The 21,825-nt window shown below is 45.3% G+C and overlaps 1 protein-coding gene across 1 annotated transcript in view; it reads right to left on the reverse strand.

The window, feature by feature from the left end:
* Positions 1-21,578, reverse strand: part of LOC126167316 (lysosomal alpha-mannosidase-like) — a 208,275-nt gene extending 186,697 nt beyond the window's left edge. The window contains exon 1 of the mRNA XM_049920467.1: positions 21,327-21,578. Coding sequence (XP_049776424.1) covers positions 21,327-21,473 — 147 coding nt within the window. The 5' untranslated portion in view covers positions 21,474-21,578. The remainder of the gene's footprint in view (positions 1-21,326) is intronic.
* Between the last annotated feature and the right edge of the window lie 247 nt (positions 21,579-21,825).

Consider the following 21,825-nt stretch of genomic DNA (forward strand, 5'->3'; position numbering starts at 1 on the left):
CTTAAGACATCAGTCTGTTTCTTGAGAGTGGTAGACAATGGTAAATCCCTGTTATTGGCCTAGGAGAGGGGGCAGTTTATTCCACAGCCTAAGACTGACGTCAAGAAACTTACTGAGGCCCTATTGTCAGTATTTCTTTTGTAAAGCTGCACGCCATTAATTTTTTTATTTCTCTACAACGTCTCTGGAGCAAAGCGGAAGAAACGGAGTGGCAATTTGAATAACATATTTGTTGTTACTCCCTACTGCTGATCCACGGCATCAACTTCTGTACAGTTGCAGAGAATAGCCCAGTGACGCTAAAAGAATCGACAAATTTGCTCAACGAAGTCGTGCGAAACAGGCGCTGAAATTTCATGGCGTTGTACTTTAGTACTTCGCTGCGCTCCCGTCGATGCTTTGTCTGCGATCTACCATTCGTAAGAGTGAATAATATATTAGAGTATTACATTTCACCTTCCAAGTAAAGTAACCAATTGTCCTCAGATTCATCAAAGGCTTTGAGTGGCTTTTGGCGAGTTAAGTACGGAATTCTTCACTGGCAGGTCACCGAGGGGTTTTTTCAGCTGCATAAAGCTTAGTTTAATGGGAACGCGTTTCCTCAGCGCACAATGATACCATTACTTCGAGAAGTGTGAATATTGTGTCTTCTGTGTATCTGTCCAGTACAGATGACTGTACCGAGTGTGCAGTCCTCGCATCGACTGCACACCAGTCAGTGCAGAGCCGCAAAACAGCATCAAGAAGGCGCTGACTCTCGGGCCAATGGAAAGAGCGAGCAGCGCCACACCTCCAGAAAGAGTTCAGCGTCCCCTGCCAAGGCTGACTCGCTGGGCGGGCGAGTTCAGTCGCAGTCTTCGAGAGCATCAGTACTAAGTAATTGGAAGGCGATACTTAGCCTGCAGCACGAGTAGTAGTAGTGGGCAGTAACTGCACATAGCAAGGACAGAAAGCACGTCAATCACATCAAGCCACATCATAATGAGAAATTAAGTTATGTTTCTTTTCTTTTTAGAAAGTCATCGAGTAAAACAGAAGTAATATCTGGCGTTCCTCAAGGAAGTGTTATAGGCCCTCTATTGTTCCTAATCTATATTAACGACATAGGAGACAATCTGAGTAGCCGTCTTAGATTGTCTATAGATGATGCTGTCATTTACCGTCTTGTAAAGTCATCAGATGAGCAAAACGACTTGCAAAATGATTTAAATAAGATATCTGTATGGTGCGAAAAGTGGCAATTGACCCTGAATAAGGAAAAGTGTGAAGTTATTCACATGAGTACTAAAAGAAATCAGCTAAATTTCGATTACGCGATAAGTCGCACAAATCTGAAGGCTGTAAATTCAACTAAATATTTAGGGATTACAGTTACAAATAACCTAAATTGGAACTATCACATGGATAATATTGTGGATAGAGCAAATCAAAGACTGCGATTCATTGACAGAACACTTAGATGGTGCATCAGGTCTACTAAAGAGACTGCTTACACCACGCTTGTGCGCCCTATTCTGGAGTATTGCTGTGTGGTGTGGGATCTGCATCAGGTGGGACTGATCGAAAAAGTACAAAGAAGGGCAGCTCGTTTTGTATTATCGCGAAATAGGGGAGATAGTGTCACAGACATGATACGTGAAATGGAGTGGCAATCATTAAAACAAAGGCGTTTTTCGTTGCGACAGGATCTTCTCATGAAATTTCAATCATCAGTTTTCTTCTCCGATTGCGAAAACATTCTGTTGGCACCCACCTAAAAAGGGAGAAATGATCATCACGATAAAATAAGAGAAATCAGGGCTCGCACAAAAAAATTTAAGTGCTCGTTTTTGCCGTGTACCGTTAGAGAATGGAACGGTAGAGAGACAGCTTGAAGGTGGTTCATTGGACCATCTGCCGGGCACTTTACTGTGAATAGCAGAGTAATCACGTAGATGTAGATGTAGAAATAAAGTGCTCTCTTAATCGGCACGTGATATGTAGAGATCATTTTGGATTCCTGCCACTGGCCATCGCAACTTCTCTCCTTCCTTGTTTGTGACAGTGCTGACTCCCCTAGTGGCTGACAACACTTTTTTTGTGGTTTTAAGGCGCACAACTACAGTGGTCATTAGCGCCCAGACTAAGTTAAGAATGCACTGCGAGGCACAAGGTTAAAACAGCAACTAAAAAGGACAACACTATAAAAGTCACATTAACAGGCAAGGGATTAAAAGAAAACAGCATAATCAAATGTCCTTAGACAGGTTTGTCAAGTGGATAAAACGAAGAACGCGAGCAGCTGCTACTGGGTCACCCGCTAAAATGGCAATACTGAGTGCGTGTAGATTTTAATGTCGTGTTGTTGATGACTATGAGAGGGGGAGGGGAGAGTGGAAGAGGGGAGGGGAGGGGAGAGGGGAAAAGGGATGGGGGAGGGGAGAGGGGAAAAGTGGAGGGGAGAGGGAAAGGGGAAGAGGGGAGGGGAGAGGATGGGAGAGGGGAAGAGGGGAGGGGAAGAGGGGAGGGGATGGTGGGAGAGACTGCTTAACATCCCCACCTGATGGACGATCACCTGGTTAACATCCCCACCTGATGGACGATCACCATCAACAGTGTCACAAGCCCTCACTCCACGAGACACGGTGGACAGATTTGGATTTTAAGGAAGGACGTTAGTGCAAAATGTGGTGGTCAAGAATACTGTACGCTACCACCTCCCGTCCCCTTGTTCGCCAAACACTAACGCTTTTCTTCAAAAATGGTTCAAATGGCTCTGAGCACTATGGGACTTAACATCTGTGGTCATCAGTCCCCTAGAACTTAGAACTACTTAAACCTAACTAACCTAAGGACATCACACACATCCATGCCCGAGGCAGGATTCGAACCTGCGGCCGTAGCAGTCACGCGGTTCCAGACTGAAGCGCCTAGAACCGCACGGCCACACCGGCCGGCTCGCTTTTCTTCCCCCCGCCAGGATTGGAAGCGGCAGCATCTAAACCTATTACCGCAATACAAACCTGCATTAGCGACATCGCCAAAGGAGGTAGGTTTGTCCAGTTTACATGGTAGGTATAAACACCAGCCGCTGCACTCCGACCATCCAATAGTTTCCGTAATAACGGATAAAGTTTGGATTGAAGCTGATGCCAACACACCACGCCCTCCCCTGAAATCGTCATAGAATAGATTCGCACACAAAGTGAAGCTACACTCCTTAAAGATGCGGGAAGAATGATTCGGCGTTTATGTTAGGTAAGCATTCTGGTCGTTGTGGGCTGGTCACTAACTTTAGTCAGTAAACTGTACGAGTCAGTGCAATGTAATCTCGTTTGGGAGGACGCCGGTTCAGATCCCTGCCCGGTCATTCAGATTTCGGTTTTCTAGGTTTTCCCCAAATCGTTTAAGCCGAACGACGGGAGAATTCTTTGAAAAGGACACGGCCGATTTAATTTTGAGCTTGAGCTCAGTCTTTGAACACTTCGTCATCGGGACGTTCAGTACTCATTTTTCTTCCTCTCTTACATTGTCATTTGTTCCTTGCTCATTTACAGCATAAAACAAAAAAGCGAATAGGACGTAATATTTAAGCTGTGCGGATGTAGAACCACCCACTCAACTCGCAAATAACTGCTACCGATTAAACATATCACCGATCCATTATAGTACGAAAGTAACCTACGCACGAAACATAACGCACACTGTACGCGTCAGTTCTCCACTGGTTCATGGGTTTTTAACACAGTGAACTGCCATGAAAAGATAAAAATAAAAAACTGTGCTTTAGAGAGACCCGAAACACTTAACAGAATTTATAAGCAGAGCATTGGTATGATGCGAATTCGAGACATTCGGCATTACGGAGTTAACGCAGCTTTGACATCGTTGGACGTATCAGAGAAGAGAGAAAGCGCCGTGAATGCTTAACTAGAAATTTACGACACTTGGAAAATCCACTAAGCTTCAATACAGGCTCTCTACGGATCGGAAAAGAACGAAACAGCAGAAGTTCGAACTGTCTATGTTATTTTCCCAGTTATTTGCTACTTCAGTGTTACAGCCAGGATACTGCCAATGGAAAATGCTGTGCATGTGATAACCGCGGTCGTGGACAGTAGCGTCCGATAAGAATGTCATCAGTTCTATGTGGCAGCTCCCTCGCCCCCTGGATCCCTTGCGATAACAGACCTAGACGATGCACTAATTTAAGAGGCAAACGGAGATATAATGTCGCAACGGAGACGTCTGTCAGTAACGAAACTTTGTATTTTATTTGAATAACATAATAATTTTGTTGCTTTATAATTTTTCACTAATTTCGTCTACTCATTGGTTTTCACAACTAAAAAAAAGTAATAACACATTATAGTGAAATCAAACACTGGATGAGTAATTTACAGTAACACATCAGAATACACGATGCAGCAAGCCACATCATCTTGTACATGTAGATGCCAAGCATTGCCATTAAACTCGTATTTACAAATAAAATATTACACAACGTCTACTGGCGACTTTTTACCGCGTACTAATTTTTGAAACTAGTAACACCATCACATAGTTTTCAAGATTTCAAGTACATCACATATATGTCAAAGTCACGTTCCACTAAAGTAGTTCAAATATGCATGCCTAACAGCTCCGCGGATGAATATTGAAATATATACCCTATGTTATTCAGTACGTTGAACGACAAAAAAATTAAATTCTGATCGAGGTCTGGAATTTGATTGTGAGAAGACAAGGAAAAACGGCAGAACACGGGATGGGGGAAAGAAATTAAAAGTAAAGTCACCTGACAGAGTTTTGATCAGAACATTTTAATCATTGCCAACATTTCGTTTCTGCCTCATGAAAGAAGGTGCTACATGCGAAAGACAAAATGGAGGCTTCAGGTAAATATGCTTCGAAACCAGGTTGTACACTGCAAATCATTTCCAAGAGCAGATGCTGACTTCCACCATAATTTATCGGGTACGAAATGCAGACTGGAGCTGAAGACACTGCAAAACTGGAAACTAAGAATGTGTGACCAGGACAAGCTGTAATAACCTGAGTTCGCTGAGAGTTTCGAAAGGTGCTTTAAGCAACGGGAAACAAACAGGGAAGGAGAATACAATGGAAGATAAATGGGTAGCTCGCTTACAGAGATGAAGCAGAGGAAGAAACTAGGCAAAAAGACGATGTACAGCAGAAATCCTTGGACAATACGCGAGACTTTCAGTTGATTAAAGAGGAAAATCTACTGGTGTGCAAAACAAGGATGAAAGCAACTTTCGCATGAAGAGCTACAGCCAAGTAACATATATCGATGAAACGTGAACCACATGTAGAAAGTGCTGCTACGGTATAGTACAGAAGTACGCAATGAGACGAATTGACATGAAACTTTTATTTAAAGACAATAATTACACTGAAGTCACCGCAATTCATGATGCTCCCTTGAACATTATGTCGCGACTGTAGTTTCCTGTGAGCGGATCAGGTGGGAGCTAGACGCTAAATCCAGCAATGAGGTGGCTCGTCCAACTCGAAGTCTTGGTGCTGGAAAACAAGCTGGAAATTCTTCGCAGATAAGAGAACTCGGTGGAATAAAGGACGTATACTTCTGATGAAGTAACTGAGATGAAACACGAGTTAGGATAAGACCATTGTCAAACCCTATGAGGCACCAACACATTGAACGTAGGTTGGGCAATCCTGCATGTACCCAGTGTAGCTAAGTGCCACGGTCGTGTCCCGAGAGCAGAGTAACTCAGGTCCAGCGTCTGAGGCAACTGTCGAAGGAAACTCCCAGCAACACCAGCGGCCCTGCTTATACAGAGTGTTACAAAAAGGTACGGCCAAACTTTCCGGAAACATTCCTCACACAAAAAGAAAGAAAATATGTTACGTGGACATGTGTCCGGAAACGCTTACTTTCCATGTTAGAGCTCATTTTATTACTTCTCTTCAAATCACATTAATCATGGAATGGAAACACACAGCAACAGAACGTACCAGCGTGACTTCAAACACTTTGTTACAGGAAACGTTCAAAATGTCCTCCGTTAGCGAGGATACATGCATCCACCCTCCGTCGCATGGAATCCCTGATGCGCTGATGCAGCCCTGGAGAATGGCGTATTGTATCACAGCCGTCCACAATACGAGCACGAAGAGTCTCTACATTTGGTACCGGGGTTGCGTAGACAAGAGTTTTCAAATGCCCCCATAAATGAAAGTCAAGAGGGTTGAGGTCAGGAGAGCGTGGAGGCCATGGAATTGGTCCGCCTCTACCAATCAATCGGTCACCGAATCTGTTGTTGAGAAGCGTAAGAACACTTCGACTGAAATGTGCAGGAGCTCCATCGTGCATGAACCACATGTTGTGTCGTACTTGTAAAGGCACATGTTCTAGCAGCACAGGTAGTATCCCGTAGGAAACCATGATAACGTGCTCCATTGAGCGTAGTTGGAAGAACATGGGGCCCAATCAAGACATCACCAACAATGCCTGCCCAAACGTTCACAGAAAATCTGTGTTTATGACGTGACTGCACAATTGCGCGCGGATTCTCGTCAGCCCACAAATGTTGACTGTGAAAATTTACAATTTGATCACGTTGGAATGAAGCCTCATCTGCAAAGAGAACATTTGCACTGAAATGAGGATTGACACGTTGTTGGATGAACCATTCGCAGAAGTGTACCCGTGGAGGCCAATCAGCTGCTGATAGTGCCTGCACACACTGTACATGGTACGGAAACAACTGGTTCTCCCGTAGCACTCTCCATACAGTGACGTGGTCAACGTTACCTTGTACAGCAGCAACTTCTCTGACGCTGACATTAGGGTTATCGTCAACTGCACGAAGAATTGTCTCGTCCATTGCAGGTGTCCTCGTCGTTCTAGGTCTTCCCCGGTCGCGAGTCATAGCCTGGAATGTTCTGTGCTCCCTAAGACGCCGATCAATTGCTTCGAACGTCTTCCTGTCGGGACACCTTCGTTCTGGAAATCTGTCTCGATACAAACGTACCGCGCCACGGCTATTGACCCCTGCTAATCCATACATCAAATGGGCATCTGCCAACTCCGCATTTGTAAACATTGCACTGACTGCAAAACCACGTTCGTGACGAACACTAACCTGTTGATGCTACGTACTGATGTGCTTGATGCTAGTACTGTAGAGCAATGAGTCGCATGTCAACACAAGCACCGAAGTCAACATTACCTTCCTTCAATTGGGCCAACTGGCGGTGAATCGAGGAAGTACAGTACACACTGACGAAACTAAAATGAGCTCTAACATGGAAATTAAGCGTTTCCGGACGCCTGTCCACGTAACATCTTTCTTTATTTGTGTGTGAGGAATGTTTCCTGAAAGTTTGGCTGTACCTTTTTATAACACCCTTTATAGGCTCGTCTGATGCAATCCCCCGCGTATACACACGTCTCCCGTGTCCTGTCGTTCTTCCAGAAGATTCAGTCGTAGCTGGCCATGTGGCTCCAGCGTCCCTTGCCACAGAAACGCAACCTCTCCTGCTTCCCAGCGCCCTGGCTGACGTTAGGTTGCTTTCCTACATGTTCATCTTATGCAATTTTATGGATTTCTACTCACATCCGCGACCCATTCGCGACAATTACAAACGGCAGGTCGTGGTGTGTGATCACAGTCGAAGGCACTGCAAGCTCTGGAATGTGCCCCCACACTGGCTCCAAAGTTGGTAGGATTGCTTGTTGTAGGGCGTTCCAGTCCTCTCACCAGCGCGACTCACCAGTGACCAGTGCTGGATGGTTGCTGATGCATATGGTCATGTTACTACAAGTCTCCCCAACCGAAGCCACACGTGCTCGATGGGATTTAAGTGCGAGGAACTGGCAGGCCCCGCCCTTTCGCCGAATACCCTCTCCTTCTAGAGCTTCTCCACCTGTTCTGTTCAGTGCGTTCGTGCATTGTCATCCATAAAAATGAAATCAGGGCCGAATGCACCTATGAAAAGACGCGCATGGGGAAGGGGTACAGTGTGAAATAGCGTTGGCTAGTGAATATACTGTTCAAATATTTGGATGTTAGTACACCCACGCAACACACCATGACAAGTGGATCACCTAAACAATCATGTTCGCGCAATATTCTTGAGTGCATTACCTATTCTCGTATGGGGAGAGATGGGAAAACGTAATGCAGCCAGGTACGTCGTCGGATATGATCGTTTGGTGGTCCTACGGCGTAGGGGGGCATAATGTTGCGTGGGTGTACTGACCTACAAATCTGAATACGATGCACTCACCGGTCCATGTTGTTGTGCTACTGTACTCCTTCCTTACGTGGGTCTTTTCAGGGGGTGCATTCGGCCCTGACTGCATTTCTATGGATGACAATGCGCGAAAGCATCGCACAGCGCTGACTGAGGATATTGGCGAATGCACTGCCATTCCAGTTTTCCCGACCTAAATCCCGTAGAGCATGTGTGGGCCGAGTTGGAAAGACGCACTGTGACTTAAGCGTAATTATTGTCTTTGAATTAAAGTGTAATTTATCTTCTCCTCATTGTGTATTTTTTTTAGTTGCCGTCTGTACCATACTATAGCAGTTCTTTCTATGTATGGTACACGTTTCATCGAGCTACATTACTTGGCAGTGACACACCATTCGAAAGTTACTTTCTTCCTGAAGTTTTGCACACCAGCGTACAAACATGCAACTCGTGAAGCAGGCAGACTTCTAAAAAATTTAACTGATAGGAAGTACAAAATGGCAAAGCACGATTTGCAAGAGGATAAATGCCAACCCGTGTAGACGGGCATGGTTAAGTATAGATGCGACTGTTACAGAAGAATCAGTTGAATAAGTCAAATGATTCAAATGGCTCTAAGCACTATGGGACTTAACATCTGAGGTCATCAGTCCCCTCGAACTTAGAACTACTTAAACCTAACTAACCTAAGGACATCACACACATCCATGCCCGAGGCAGGATTCGAACCTGCGACCGTAGCAGCAGCGCGGTACCGGACTGAAGCGCCTAGAACCGATCGGTTACAGCGGCGGCGAACAAGTCACTGTTGCAAAATACAAATACAGATTATTTTCGGAAGAATGGAAATGCTGGTAGCAGCCGACTTGTGGGAAGGATCAGCTTGAATTCCAGAGAAATGTACGAACACGCGAGTCAATTCTGTACAGAAACCAGCCGATGAACTAGCAAGAAGCAATAATTTAGAAGGGAATGAAACAGGATTGTAACCAATCCCATATGTTATTCAATTTTTCAATGAGCGAACAGTAAAAAACCAAGGAAAAGTTTGAAAGGAAATTACTGTTCAAGGAGAAGAAAGAAACCTGTATCGTTTCCTGATGGCACTGTAATTCTATCAGAGACGGCAAAATAACTTGGGAATGGATAATATCTTCAAAGGAGATAATATAATGAATACCAAGGAAAATACAAAGAAGCCAATACAATGTAGTAGAATCAAGTCAGCTGGGCTGAACTGAAATGTTTTTAGTTAGATACGAGGTTGATTTTGCGCAAAAAAAAGTCACCTGAAGAAGCGATTCTTCACTATAATGCTGGACAAAAGAGAAAATCTTTATATTACTTTTTAGGAGAAAAATCACATACATGACAAAACATAGCGTTTTAGCCTTTTCTTAAACGCAACAGGACATTGAATTGTGCGCAGAGTCCAGGATAGTTTCTTAATAGTGGCGGACCGCAGCAAGCGAGGATATATTTTTTTTTTCTTTTTACGTTGGATTTAGTACAAATAAGATATGAGGAGGTTCTCCACAGAATCGACGGAGAAATAAATATGTGCGAACCGCTGGCTACAAGTTGGGACATGATAGAACATGTGTTAAGACATAAAGGAATAACTTGGCATTACAGGGAGCCACGAAGAGATCGTTTCATAGCTTCTGTTACTGCTAATAACTAGGCACCAGTACCTACGAGCTTTCATTTATACGCTAAAGGTATGTTCTTAACAAATGGCTCTGAGCACTATGGGACTTAACTTCTGAGATCATCAGTCCCCTAGAACTACTTAAACCTAACTAACTTAAGGACATCACACACATCCATGCTCGAGGCAGGATTCGAACCTGCGACCGTAGCGGTCGCGCGGTTCCACACTGTAGTGCCTAGAACCGCTCGGCCACCCTGGCCGGCTATGTTCTTAACAACACTTGGTTTATGCTATGGTGTATTTGTGGTCTTTTGTTCCTTATTCACTGAGCGCTATGGAAATGTTTAACTTCCAGCACTGAAGATGATCATTAAGTGATCGAAAATCGATTTTGCTGTTATTAAATTATCAAAATTGCGGCCAATGCTGACCTTCCTTCTAATTTTAAAAACTGTACGGATATACACAGATTGGAATAAATCCAACAAACAGGAGGACACCGAGTGTAAATGCAACGCTGAGATGGCGATAGAGTTGGAAGGAGGGGTGGGGGGAGGAAGTGGGGGGGGGGGGGGGAGGTAATTCGTGGCGTGCCGCATCAGACCAGTCAAAAGGCTGATGATGGTAAAATAAACCATCATTAATGTGATCACCTGTCAAATGCAACCGCCTTTTGAAGCACGGACCGCTACGAGACGCGCAGAAAGATAGCCAATGGTCAATGAGATTCTCGAAGGTACTGACAGGGATGTGGAGCCATGCCGACTCCATCTGCGCTACGATTCTCGGTTGAGGATCCATAGCAAGAAAACACCGATCGAGATGGTTGCACAGATCCTCGATTAGGTTGAAATCCGGGGAGTTTGATGGCCCGGGAGTGCGATAACTCCATCCTAATGCGTTTGGAACCACGCACGTACGCAAGTTGTGCGACAAAAATGGTTCAAATGGCTCTGAGCACTATGGGACTTAACATCTGAGGTCATCAGTCCCGTAGAACTTAGAACTACTTAAACCTAACTAACCTAAGGACATCACACACATCCATGCCGAGGCAGTATTCGAACCTGCGACCGTGGGGCTCACGCGGTTCCAAACTGTAGCGCTTAGAACCGCACGGCCACACCGGCCGGCGCTGTGCGACACGTTGCAGTGTCCTGGTACGTGCTGTCGCGAAGAGGAAACACAAACGTGTAGGAGTGGACATGGACCCATCGATAGACGCTTATCTGCATTGACCCATCGTGCCTTCCAGTACGGCGAGATTTCTCAGGGAATGCCTCGAAAACATTCCCCAGGCCATAACGCTCTCTCCACCAGCCTGGACCCTTCCGACGATTGTTTCGGTATGTTTGCTTTCAAACGTTTCACGCCGATGGTGCATAAAACGTGATTCGTCGGAAAGTGCCACCTACCACCGCTCAGTGGACGTCCAGTAGCGGAACCAGCGTGCAAATTCCAGCCTTCGTCACCGATCAACAGCAGTCGGCATGGATACACGAACCAGTCGCCTACTGTGGAGGCCCCTTATTGAGGAAACACTGTTAGTATACCCTTGGGTCACCCGGGCGATCAGTTGCCCAACAGTTGCACGTTTATTTGTCCGTACACACCTCCACATCCGCCAATCAGCCCTGTCAGCTATAGCCCGTGGTGCACCGCAGTTGCCTCTGCGCTGATTTTGGATAGCGCCATTTTGCCTTGCGTGGTACACTTCAACCAACTGTTCACAAACTGCGCCATTTCGCAGATCCACTACTGACCATTAAAATTGCTACACCACGAAGATGACGTCCTACAGACGCGAAATTTAACCGACAGGAGGGAGATTCTGTGATATGCAAATGATTAGCTATTCAGAGCATTCACACAGGGTTGGCGCCGGTGGCGACACCTACAACGTGCCGACATGAGGAAAGTTTCCAACCGATTTCTCATACACAAACAGCAGTTGACCGGCGTTGCCTGGTGAAACGTTGTTGTGATGCCTCGTGTAAGGAGGAGAAATGCGTACCATCACGTTTCCCACTTTGATAAAGGTCGGATTGTAGCCTATCGCGACTGCGGTTTATCGTATCGCGACATTGCTGCTCGCTTTGGTCGATATCCAATGACTGTTAGCAGAATATGGAATAGGTGGGTTCAGGAGGGTAATACGGAACGCCGTGCTGGATCCCAACGGCCTCGATCACTAGCAGTCGAGATGACAGGCATCTAATCAGCATGGCTGTAACGGATCGTGCAGCCACGTCTCGATCCCTGAGTCAACAGAGGGGGACGTTTACAAGACAACAACCGTCTGCACGAACAGTTCGACGACGTTTGCAGCAGCATGGACTATCAGCTCGGAGACCATGGCTGCGGGCACCCTTGACGCTCCATCACAGACACGAGCGCCTGCGATGGTGTACTCAACGACGAACCTGGGTGCAAGAATGGCAAAACGTCATTTTTCGGGTGAATCCAGGTTCTGTTTACAGCATCATGATGGTCGCATCCGTGTTTGGCGACATCGCGGAGAACGCACATTGGAAGCGTGTATTCGTCATCGTCATACTGGCGTATCACCCGGCGTGATGGTATGGGGTGTCATTGGTTACACGTCTCGGTCACCTCTTGTTCGCATTGATGGCACTTTAAACAGTGGACGTTACATTTCAGATGTGTTACGACCCGTGGCTCTACCCTTCATTCGATCCCTGCGAAACCCTACATTTCAGCAGGATAATGCACGACCGCATGTTGCAGGTCCTGTACGGGCCTTTCTGTATACAGAAAATGTTCGACTGCTGCCCTGGCCAGCACATTCTCCAGATCTCTCACCAATTGAAAACGTCTGGTCAATGGTGGCCGAGCAACTGGCTCGTCACAATACGCCAGTCACTACTCTTCATGAACTGTGGTATCGTGTTGAAGCTGCATGGGCAGCTGTAATTGTACACGCCATCCAAGCTCTGTTTGACTCAATGCCCAGGCTTATCAAGGCCGTTATTACGGCCAAAGGTGGTTGTTCTGGGTACTAATTTCTCAGGATTTATGCACCCAAATTGCGTGAAAATGTAATCACATGTCAGTTCTAGTATAATATATTTGGTGAATGAATACCCGTTTCTCATCTGCATTTCTTATTGGTGTAGCAATTTTAATAGCCAGTAGTGTAGTTCCTTTTCCGCATTACGACGACGACTTCTCTGTGTTTTCCGTGTCTCGCCGCCGTGTTTCATATACTCTCCGCTGCTGGTACTGCCATCTGCCGTCTGCGGGTGGATAATGCACGTGCCGGCCGCTGTGGTCGAGCGGTTCTAGGCGCTTCAGTCCGGAACCGCACTGCTGCTACGGTCACAGGTTCGAATCCTGCCACGGCATGGGTGCGTGTGATGCCCTTAGGTTAGTTAGATTTAAGTATGTCTAAGTTCTAGGAGACTGATGATCTCAGATGTTAAGTCCCATAGTGCTTAGAGCCATTTGAGCCATTTTGATAATGCACGTTGACGTCCAACGTATACGGTGGTCGTATTAAAAGCGGCTGGACCGTAGAGATATGCGAGATCTCGTGTCATGACAAAATGTGGGGTAGCATGCACCAATTTTAAAAGTCAAACATTACTTCAGAGCATCATCATTCGAAGTGCTAAAATTATGCAATTTTAAACTGTTGTTTTCGTTAGATAACTGTTAACATCACTGCTGTAAAAAATACTGTTATGGGTAAGTGCGAGATTACATATTCAAAGGTCTGTGGTTCTATCTCCGGTTGGACATACGATTTTATTTATTTATTTATTTTTGTCGCCTTTGTCCCCCCTGGCAATGGCTTGTTAATTTGAAAAATGCCAAGTTGCACCGTTCGGAGACCACATCAAAGTGTGGGTCCCCATTCAGCTCACAGGGTAAGTCGGATCAAGGATCAGAGGAAAACAAGGGTGTAACAAATGGTTCAAATGGCTCTGAGCACTATGGGACTTAACTTCTGAGGTCATCAGTCCCCTAGAACTTAGAACTACTTAAACCTAACTAACCTAAGGACACCACACACATCCATGCCCGAGGCAGGATTCGAACCTGCGACCGTAGCGGTCGCGCGGTTCCAGACTGTAGTGCCTAGAACGGCTCGGCCACCCTGGCCGGCAAGGATGTAACACCTCCAAAATATTTTTCCTACAGTGTTCAGACCAAACTTCAGGTCGATGTCAGCTTTAACATAACGTACACTATTTGGTTCATTTATCCGTTGGTCATCTCTGAATATCAGTCTAAATTTTTAAGTTGTTCTGAAAGAAGTCCGAAGCACAGCTCCCATTTATATGATTGGCAACACTACCTGCGCGAGCTTGAGCAGCTCTACTTCCTCCAGCAACTACGAATTAAATAATGGTATTACTCAGCTGGCTCATACTTCTTCGAGACCTCTTCAGTAGCTTGTGAACATCTGTACACTTCGCTAAAATCCGGCAAACTACGTTCGAATAATAACTCACAATTTCCACCTGGCATAATACACAGCTTACTTGTTGCGGGGATTTCCCTAAACCAGTGGTTCCCGACAGGTAAACCGCGAACCCCCAGGGGTCCGCGAGCTATGCCAGAGGGGTCCGCAAGACGCTATTAGAATAAAAAATATATTAAATATATTTCGTTCGATACCAGATTTTTTTTGTTTTGGTCGCTTCCTACATGAGCAGTTTCAAGCTCAATATTTTTTCAATAATGAATACGTTAATGTTTGTTCTAAGTACCAAAAATAGGAAACGTATAAAAATACTCTTTAATTTGGCATTTTTGAGGTACTTGATACTGTGATATGACAAGGTACCGCTCATGCTTGATGGCAACACTTTGTAAAGTATCTCTTAAGTGTGTTGTTCCAAGATTAATTACAGTGCGCGCACTACTTCTCTTGGCTGCCTAGCACAGAATCTGTATGGGTTGGAGGACTTCGGGAAGCTGCCTAGCATTTCCTCTCAGCAGGCTACACTCTTCACGACTATTCCTTGCCATTGGCAGATTTCGGGTTCAGGCTGTTTGTGTCAGAGCGAAAGATGAAGCAGTTCCTGGGCCTTAGTGGGTGCCGAATTGACAGCCCTCTGGCCTATGGCTAAGACATTTCTCCGCATTCTAGTGCGTGTTCTATATCTTTTGCAATTCCTCTGCACTGTGGCACTTGCCTCATACACAAACACGTCATCTCCGTATTGTAGAAGTCTGGCAAGGAAGCATGTTGTTCCACGTAGATCTGTCACCAAGAGGGGTGGCAGATCGGTACTTGTTCTTCTGTGATCTGCATATGTAGTGCAGAAAAAAAAGGACTGTTTGCCTTTAGGTATGAGTGCTTATCGACCTTCAACTGTGTTATTTTACTAGTTTTATCAAGTTTCATTAAAACTCATAGGCACTTTGCTATTGATCAGTTCTCGAGCTCCGCTGGAAGGCGAAAACGGCTTTACAGAAGCTGTCATTCAGAAACACTCTGAGGCACGTGTGGATTCAAACGTTCCCTGAACGCATCTGGTGCGCACACATTTTTGTAGGTGCTTTTGTGTCAAAACTGATAAACGTTTGTAGTAGAAACTGTTTGACTACTGAACCTCAGTTGACTGATTTTGGTGAAACTTGTCACAGCGTAATAACAAAGTTAAAGCTCGAAACACGGTAGCGCAAGAGAAATAGTTCCTTAGTACTATGTTAAGTCTCATTTCTTTGTGTCTCAGTAGAGGATGAGTAGCACCCAAAAATCTTTAAAGAAAAATTACGCGAATAGCCAGACTTCGACGAGGAAGACGAAACTATCATCTCCGTAGTGAAGAAACATATGAAGACGTGTGAAGACACATATGAAGTGTGCACGCTTCTCGGTTATTACGACGTTACACTATGGCCTTTTCCCTGGACTATCTCATTCGTAATCCTGTAGCCCTGACCACGTATATGCAATTGGATGGCTTCCATAAATCGATTCACGTAATTGTCAGGCTACTTTTCAAAGCTTGGTCGCAACCGTCTCTCTCAAGTAAACGTACATCGTTCTAGTAACCATAAGATAGCCGAACAGTAACCAAATGTTAAGGCAGGAATAAGAACAATAGCGTCCTAATTAAAGTCTCCTCAAAATCTACATTTGATCAATTGCATGCCTACGAACTTCCGACAAAAAGGCGAAGTATAAGGGGCACTCAAATTAAATCAAGCCAAATAGAAAAGTAAGTAAACTGTTTATTATTTCAAAAGTAATCGTCATAACTGTTAATTGAATTGTCCCATAGAGAGACATGACGGTCAATACCCTCATGGAATAATGTTTACGGTTGCCTAGGGAACCACGATTGTACCCAGGAGTACATCTCTTCGTCCGAAGCTAATCGACAGCCACCAATGTCTTTCTTAAGATCTCCAAAAATATGGAAATCGCGTGGAGAGAGATGTTAAAGAACTTCCCAGCGAAGCTTCTGCAACGTACACTTGGACGTGCTCGCATGTTGTCTACTACGGTGCAGAAATTTGATCGGAAGTCCTGATCCCTCCCCATGCGGTTTCTTCATTTTCGGAGTCCTGGAGAAGACGTTCGCGATTGTCGATTTGCTTCGCACGAAGAGCTGCACATCTGGGAACAACCAAATTTCTGTAGACAACCACAAATTCTTTTCCATAAAGGCATTGGCGTCTTTCCTCACAGGATAAACGTAAGAGTATTAGCGGTTATAGTGATAACTTCTGAAACAGCTTGCTTACTTTCTTTCATCTGTCTCGTTGTCATCTAAAAGTTCCTTGTACATGAATACCGATGGATAAAATTGCAACAAATTAGAAAAAAATATTTTTTTTCAAACCTATAACTTCAAATTTCGGCTTGGCAACCTACCATTATCGCACACTTCGGCGCGCTTTCTTAGAACCATTTCGAAAAAAAGTCGCTGAATTCCGCCAAATACGAGTTCACATTTACAATGAACCTCAATTAGAAAATAATTTCTGTCCCCAAGACGGAGAAACAGATTAAAGTCACAATAGTGTCATTTGGCGATTTACAATAATCGAAAGCAGAAACTGCACGTTGTCCTGCTAAAAGCTCAATTTTTTTGCAGACCATTCTTGGACGTTTCGTTTGGTGAAAATTGGCTTTGATTACTGAACAAACCTTGTAAATAAAATTAATGTTAACCACTCTCCGCGGCGGAGGGGCTTTGGAGCTGTTTTAGTGGGAGCACACCGTGTACGTTTGGAACAAAGCTTGTAGTCAAACAGCTGATCTCAAACCAAGCTTTTATCATCTACCCCAGCCTACACTATACGATTCTGCAATGAACCAACTGAATAGTCAAAACCGATGCACTTACGGGCCTCATCATCGTAGAATTGGTTGGGTTTCTACAGAAACTTCATGTCTTTCGTAATTCAAGTTTCTGAGGTTTGAGTTCCTGTGAAACGGGCACGATCGATTTCCTTTCTGATCGTTCCCAATCCGAGCTTACGCTCCGTCACTTCACGCTAAGCAATAACTTCATTTGTAATTCAAGGCCCTTTATGCATTCGCTGTCTCACAATCATTAAAATTCTTAATCCTGTCTTCACAACACTAAACTTTATTTAGAAAGTTCAACATGTTTTGCTGACGATTCATCCGGTATTCGTAAACTCCATAGTGGTGACCCCGAAAAATCGTAGCAGAAGCATAAAGAAAATATACACTCCTGGAAATTGAAATAAGAACACCGTGAATTCATTGTCCCAGGAAGGGGAAACTTTATTGACACATTCCTGGGGTCAGATACATCACATGATCACACTGACAGAACCACAGGCACATAGACACAGGCAACAGAGCATGCACAATGTCGGCACTAGTACAGTGTATATCCACCTTTCGCAGCAATGCAGGCTGCTATTCTCCCATGGAGACGATCGTAGAGATGCTGGATGTAGTCCTGTGGAACGGCTTGCCATGCCATTTCCACCTGGCGCCTCAGTTGGACCAGCGTTCGTGCTGGACGTGCAGACCGCGTGAGACGACGCTTCATCCAGTCCCAAACATGCTCAATGGGGGACAGATCCGGAGATCTTGCTGGCCAGGGTAGTTGACTTACACCTTCTAGAGCACGTTGGGTGGCACGGGATACATGCGGACGTGCATTGTCCTGTTGGAACAGCAAGTTCCCTTGCCGGTCTAGGAATGGTAGAACGATGGGTTCGATGACGGTTTGGATGTACCGTGCACTATTCAGTGTCCCCTCGACGATCACCAGTGGTGTACGGCCAGTGTAGGAGATCGCTCCCCACACCATGATGCCGGGTGTTGGCCCTGTGTGCCTCGGTCGTATGCAGTCCTGATTGTGGCGCTCACCTGCACGGCGCCAAACACGCATACGACCATCATTGGCACCAAGGCAGAAGCGACTCTCATCGCTGAAGACGACACGTCTCCATTCGTCCCTCCATTCACGCCTGTCGCGACACCACTGGAGGCGGGCTGCACGATGTTGGGGCGTGAGCGGAAGACGGCCTAACGGTGTGCGGGACCGTAGCCCAGCTTCATGGAAACGGTTGCGAATGGTCCTCGCCGATACCCCAGGAGCAGTGTCCCTAATTTGCTGGGAAGTGGCGGTGCGGTCCCCTACGGCACTGCGTAGGATCCTACGGTCTTGGCGTGCATCCGTGCGTCGCTGCGGTCCGGTCCCAGGTCGACGGGCACGTGCACCTTCCGCCGACCACTGGTGACAACATCGATGTACTGTGGAGACCTCACGCCCCACGTGTTGAGCAATTCGGCGGTACGTCCACCCGGCCTCCCGCATGCCCACTATACGCCCTCGCTCAAAGTCCGTCAACTGCACATACGGTTCACGTCCACGCTGTCGCGGCAAGCTACCAGGCATGCTACCAGTGTTAAAGACTGCGATGGAGCTCCGTATGCCACGGCAAACTGGCTGACACTGACGGCGGCGGTGCACAAATGCTGCGCAGCTAGCGCCATTCGACGGCCAACACCGCGGTTCCTGGTGTGTCCGCTGTGCCGTGCGTGTGATCATTGCTTGTACAGCCCTCTCGCAGTGTCCGGAGCAAGTATGGTGGGTCTGACACACCGGTGTCAATGTGTTCTTTTTTCCATTTCCAGGAGTGTATATACCGACGAGAATAATGAATTCAGAGACAAAAGCATGGGGCAGTGGAATCAAGACTGAAGACTACAGTCTGTTCGACCAAGGATCGCGGTCCACGCCCTTTGATTCGCCACAAAACGGAACGACAGATGTTAGCGCAAAAGATGGGAGTACCTACGCGCGACACAGGAATGTTAAGCTTTCCGCGTTCTAGCCGGCCGGTGTGGCCGTGCGGTTAAACGCGCTTCAGTCTGGAACCGCGTGGCCGCTACGGTCGCAGGTTCCAATCCTGCCTCGGCCATGGACGTGTGTGATGTCCTTAGGTTAGTTAGGTTTAAGTAGTTCTAAGTTCCAGGCAACTGATGACCTCAAAAGTTAAGTCGCATAGTGCTCAGAGCCATTTTCCGCGTTCTGGCCGACGGGCCCCCGGCTTTGGTTTACGCAAGCTGAATGCATATTTCGGCAGCGTGGGGTGTCTAACAAATTGACAAATTTAATATAGTGGTTTCACATCTCAATTTAGAAGTGATAGAGCAAGTAGAAGAAACCTTGTCGCAACAAAATTACTTTGTGGTAAAGGAAGCTCTCATACAGCATTATACGTTGTCACCAGATTTGCGACCACACAAAATTTTCGCATACGAAGATTTGGGCGACAAGACTTCGTCACAAGTACTCAAAGCCTTACGTACATTAGCCGGCCCGGAACTCCTACCTGAAGAGTCTTTACGTCTAATATGGCTTCGTAAACTCCCTGCCAACATCCGTGCCGTCATTGCAGCAGAAACAGACTTACAATTGAAAGTCTTAGCAAAAAAGGCAGACACCATCGCAAACACCTTAACCGAAGTTTCTGCGTGTTCCGAATTCAACTACAGCCAGGATAGAGGCCCAAGAACGTGTAGTGTGATGGAATCTGACGTCAGTGAGCCAGGAACATGCAATAATACTTCCCAACAGCAGTGCTCATCGACCGAACACACCATACAGCAACTAGCAGCAACTGCAGAACAGGAGCAGCCATTGCCTGCACCAGATGTTTTCACGAGAGCTGGTAGAAAAATAAAGTGAAGTTTCCCCACATACCTGGTGCACCCGGTTTCAAAAGGAGGGGGGCTGATGTGGCGACGTCATTTATCCACTGCGCCAAAAACAGCGGGTGAAGGCTGTAGCTGATAGATATTTATCTTTGCCGTAGTCGGCTTGGTTACGAGTTGCTTATTCTTGTTAGTTTTTTTATCTGTGCTCGGAAAATAAAATGTTTTCTCATCGCATGAAAAAGCTGTTACTTCATAAAATATAAAGGCTCCCATATGCGCCTACGGCAAATTGCGGTCGAGGCAGTACCTATTAGTAGAAATCCCATTTCATCAACTCGAGCATACACTCAAAACATTAAGCTTCGTGGCTATATTCACGTAAGATCGACAATAAAATTTAAATTTATCAGTTTATTACAGCGATGTAGCAGTGTTTAAAAAGTAAATTACTGCTTCGTTTACACTGTAATAACTGTGTCTTAATAATTCATGAAAAAAATTAGGCAGAATCAGAATTTGCAACACACAAATCACAGCAGTAAACACAACAATTAAAAAAGAAACTATATAAGCAATTTGTTACAGTGTACATTTGCGAGGTAAAATAATGACTCTTTGCCTTAAAACAAAAAACTCCTAGATTGTTTAAGATTCAATGTACAATCTGTTAAGCGCAAAGCAAAAAAATTGTTTCTTCCTGGATTTTTTTTAGGTGTCTGAAGGACCTTTAAAGCAACGGAGTAGTTTCTTAAGCAAAGTCCCTGAAATAATTATACAGAGCATAATTTTAAAAAAATTATCACTGTCTTGAAGTTCGATCCTTCAATCATTCATCGCACGTGTGGCAATCTTTAAACAATTTCCACTAGCAATTATGTGACCACTCCTAGCACACGCTACTTCCCGTCAGCCCCAGCAACGCAACTATCAGTATTCATAATAAACAATTTTTACAAACAGCATCCTCCTTTAATGTGTCACAGACTGCAGTAACACATATTGTTGCAGTAGTTTATCTGACGTAAGTCCAGCCACCACAGTGTACCGGTACAGTAAACACGGTAGAAGGATATCATAATTGATTTGAAGTACTCGACAGGTACCTCCGTAGAACAATACTGGATTATAATAATGATGAATACTGTCGGCTGCTACGTGCGTAAAGCGCGGTAACGCGAACCTTTTTAGTAGAAGTACAACCTCCATACACAGGATTAAGAAAAGGCAACAAACATGCATTACAATACTAGTACAAAGACATAAGCAGTCTTCCAATTAGTGAATGTTAAACGTGATATTGATGTAATGCCTTACCTTGTATCCACAAACGTTTTCATCCACGGTGTCCAAATACCTTAACGAAGCAGAACCCTTCGAATAATATAGGGGTTTTGGCGGCATTCGTGGTACACATGATATTTCATTAGTAACAAACAAGATCACACCTATAACAAACAACATAATGTTTGCAGCAGTCACGTCCAACACTCATACGTCTTGCAGCAATGCCGACGCACTACTGCCGCGGAAACTAACAGACTTCGCTGTTTTAAACTCCACTGCTCCGTATCTAAGGCCGGTATTACACTATCAAATTTCTTTGTCAAAGATTTGATCAAAGATGTGATCAAATATTCCGTCAAATATATTTGACCAAGATCTTTGACGTAGCGCTAGAAGGGGTATTCAAGCCCGTACCACGCCGTAGCGGAGACGCGAGGCAACTGTCCCCCAATTGAAGCAGCTCAAGAAGGTAAAATCACTGTTTCCCGGTTGTAATTTGTTTTAGCAGTCTTATTGACCGATCGCGAAT

The sequence above is a fragment of the Schistocerca cancellata genome, chromosome 1 (genome assembly GCF_023864275.1).
Source record: "Schistocerca cancellata isolate TAMUIC-IGC-003103 chromosome 1, iqSchCanc2.1, whole genome shotgun sequence".
Taxonomy (NCBI): domain Eukaryota; kingdom Metazoa; phylum Arthropoda; class Insecta; order Orthoptera; family Acrididae; genus Schistocerca; species Schistocerca cancellata.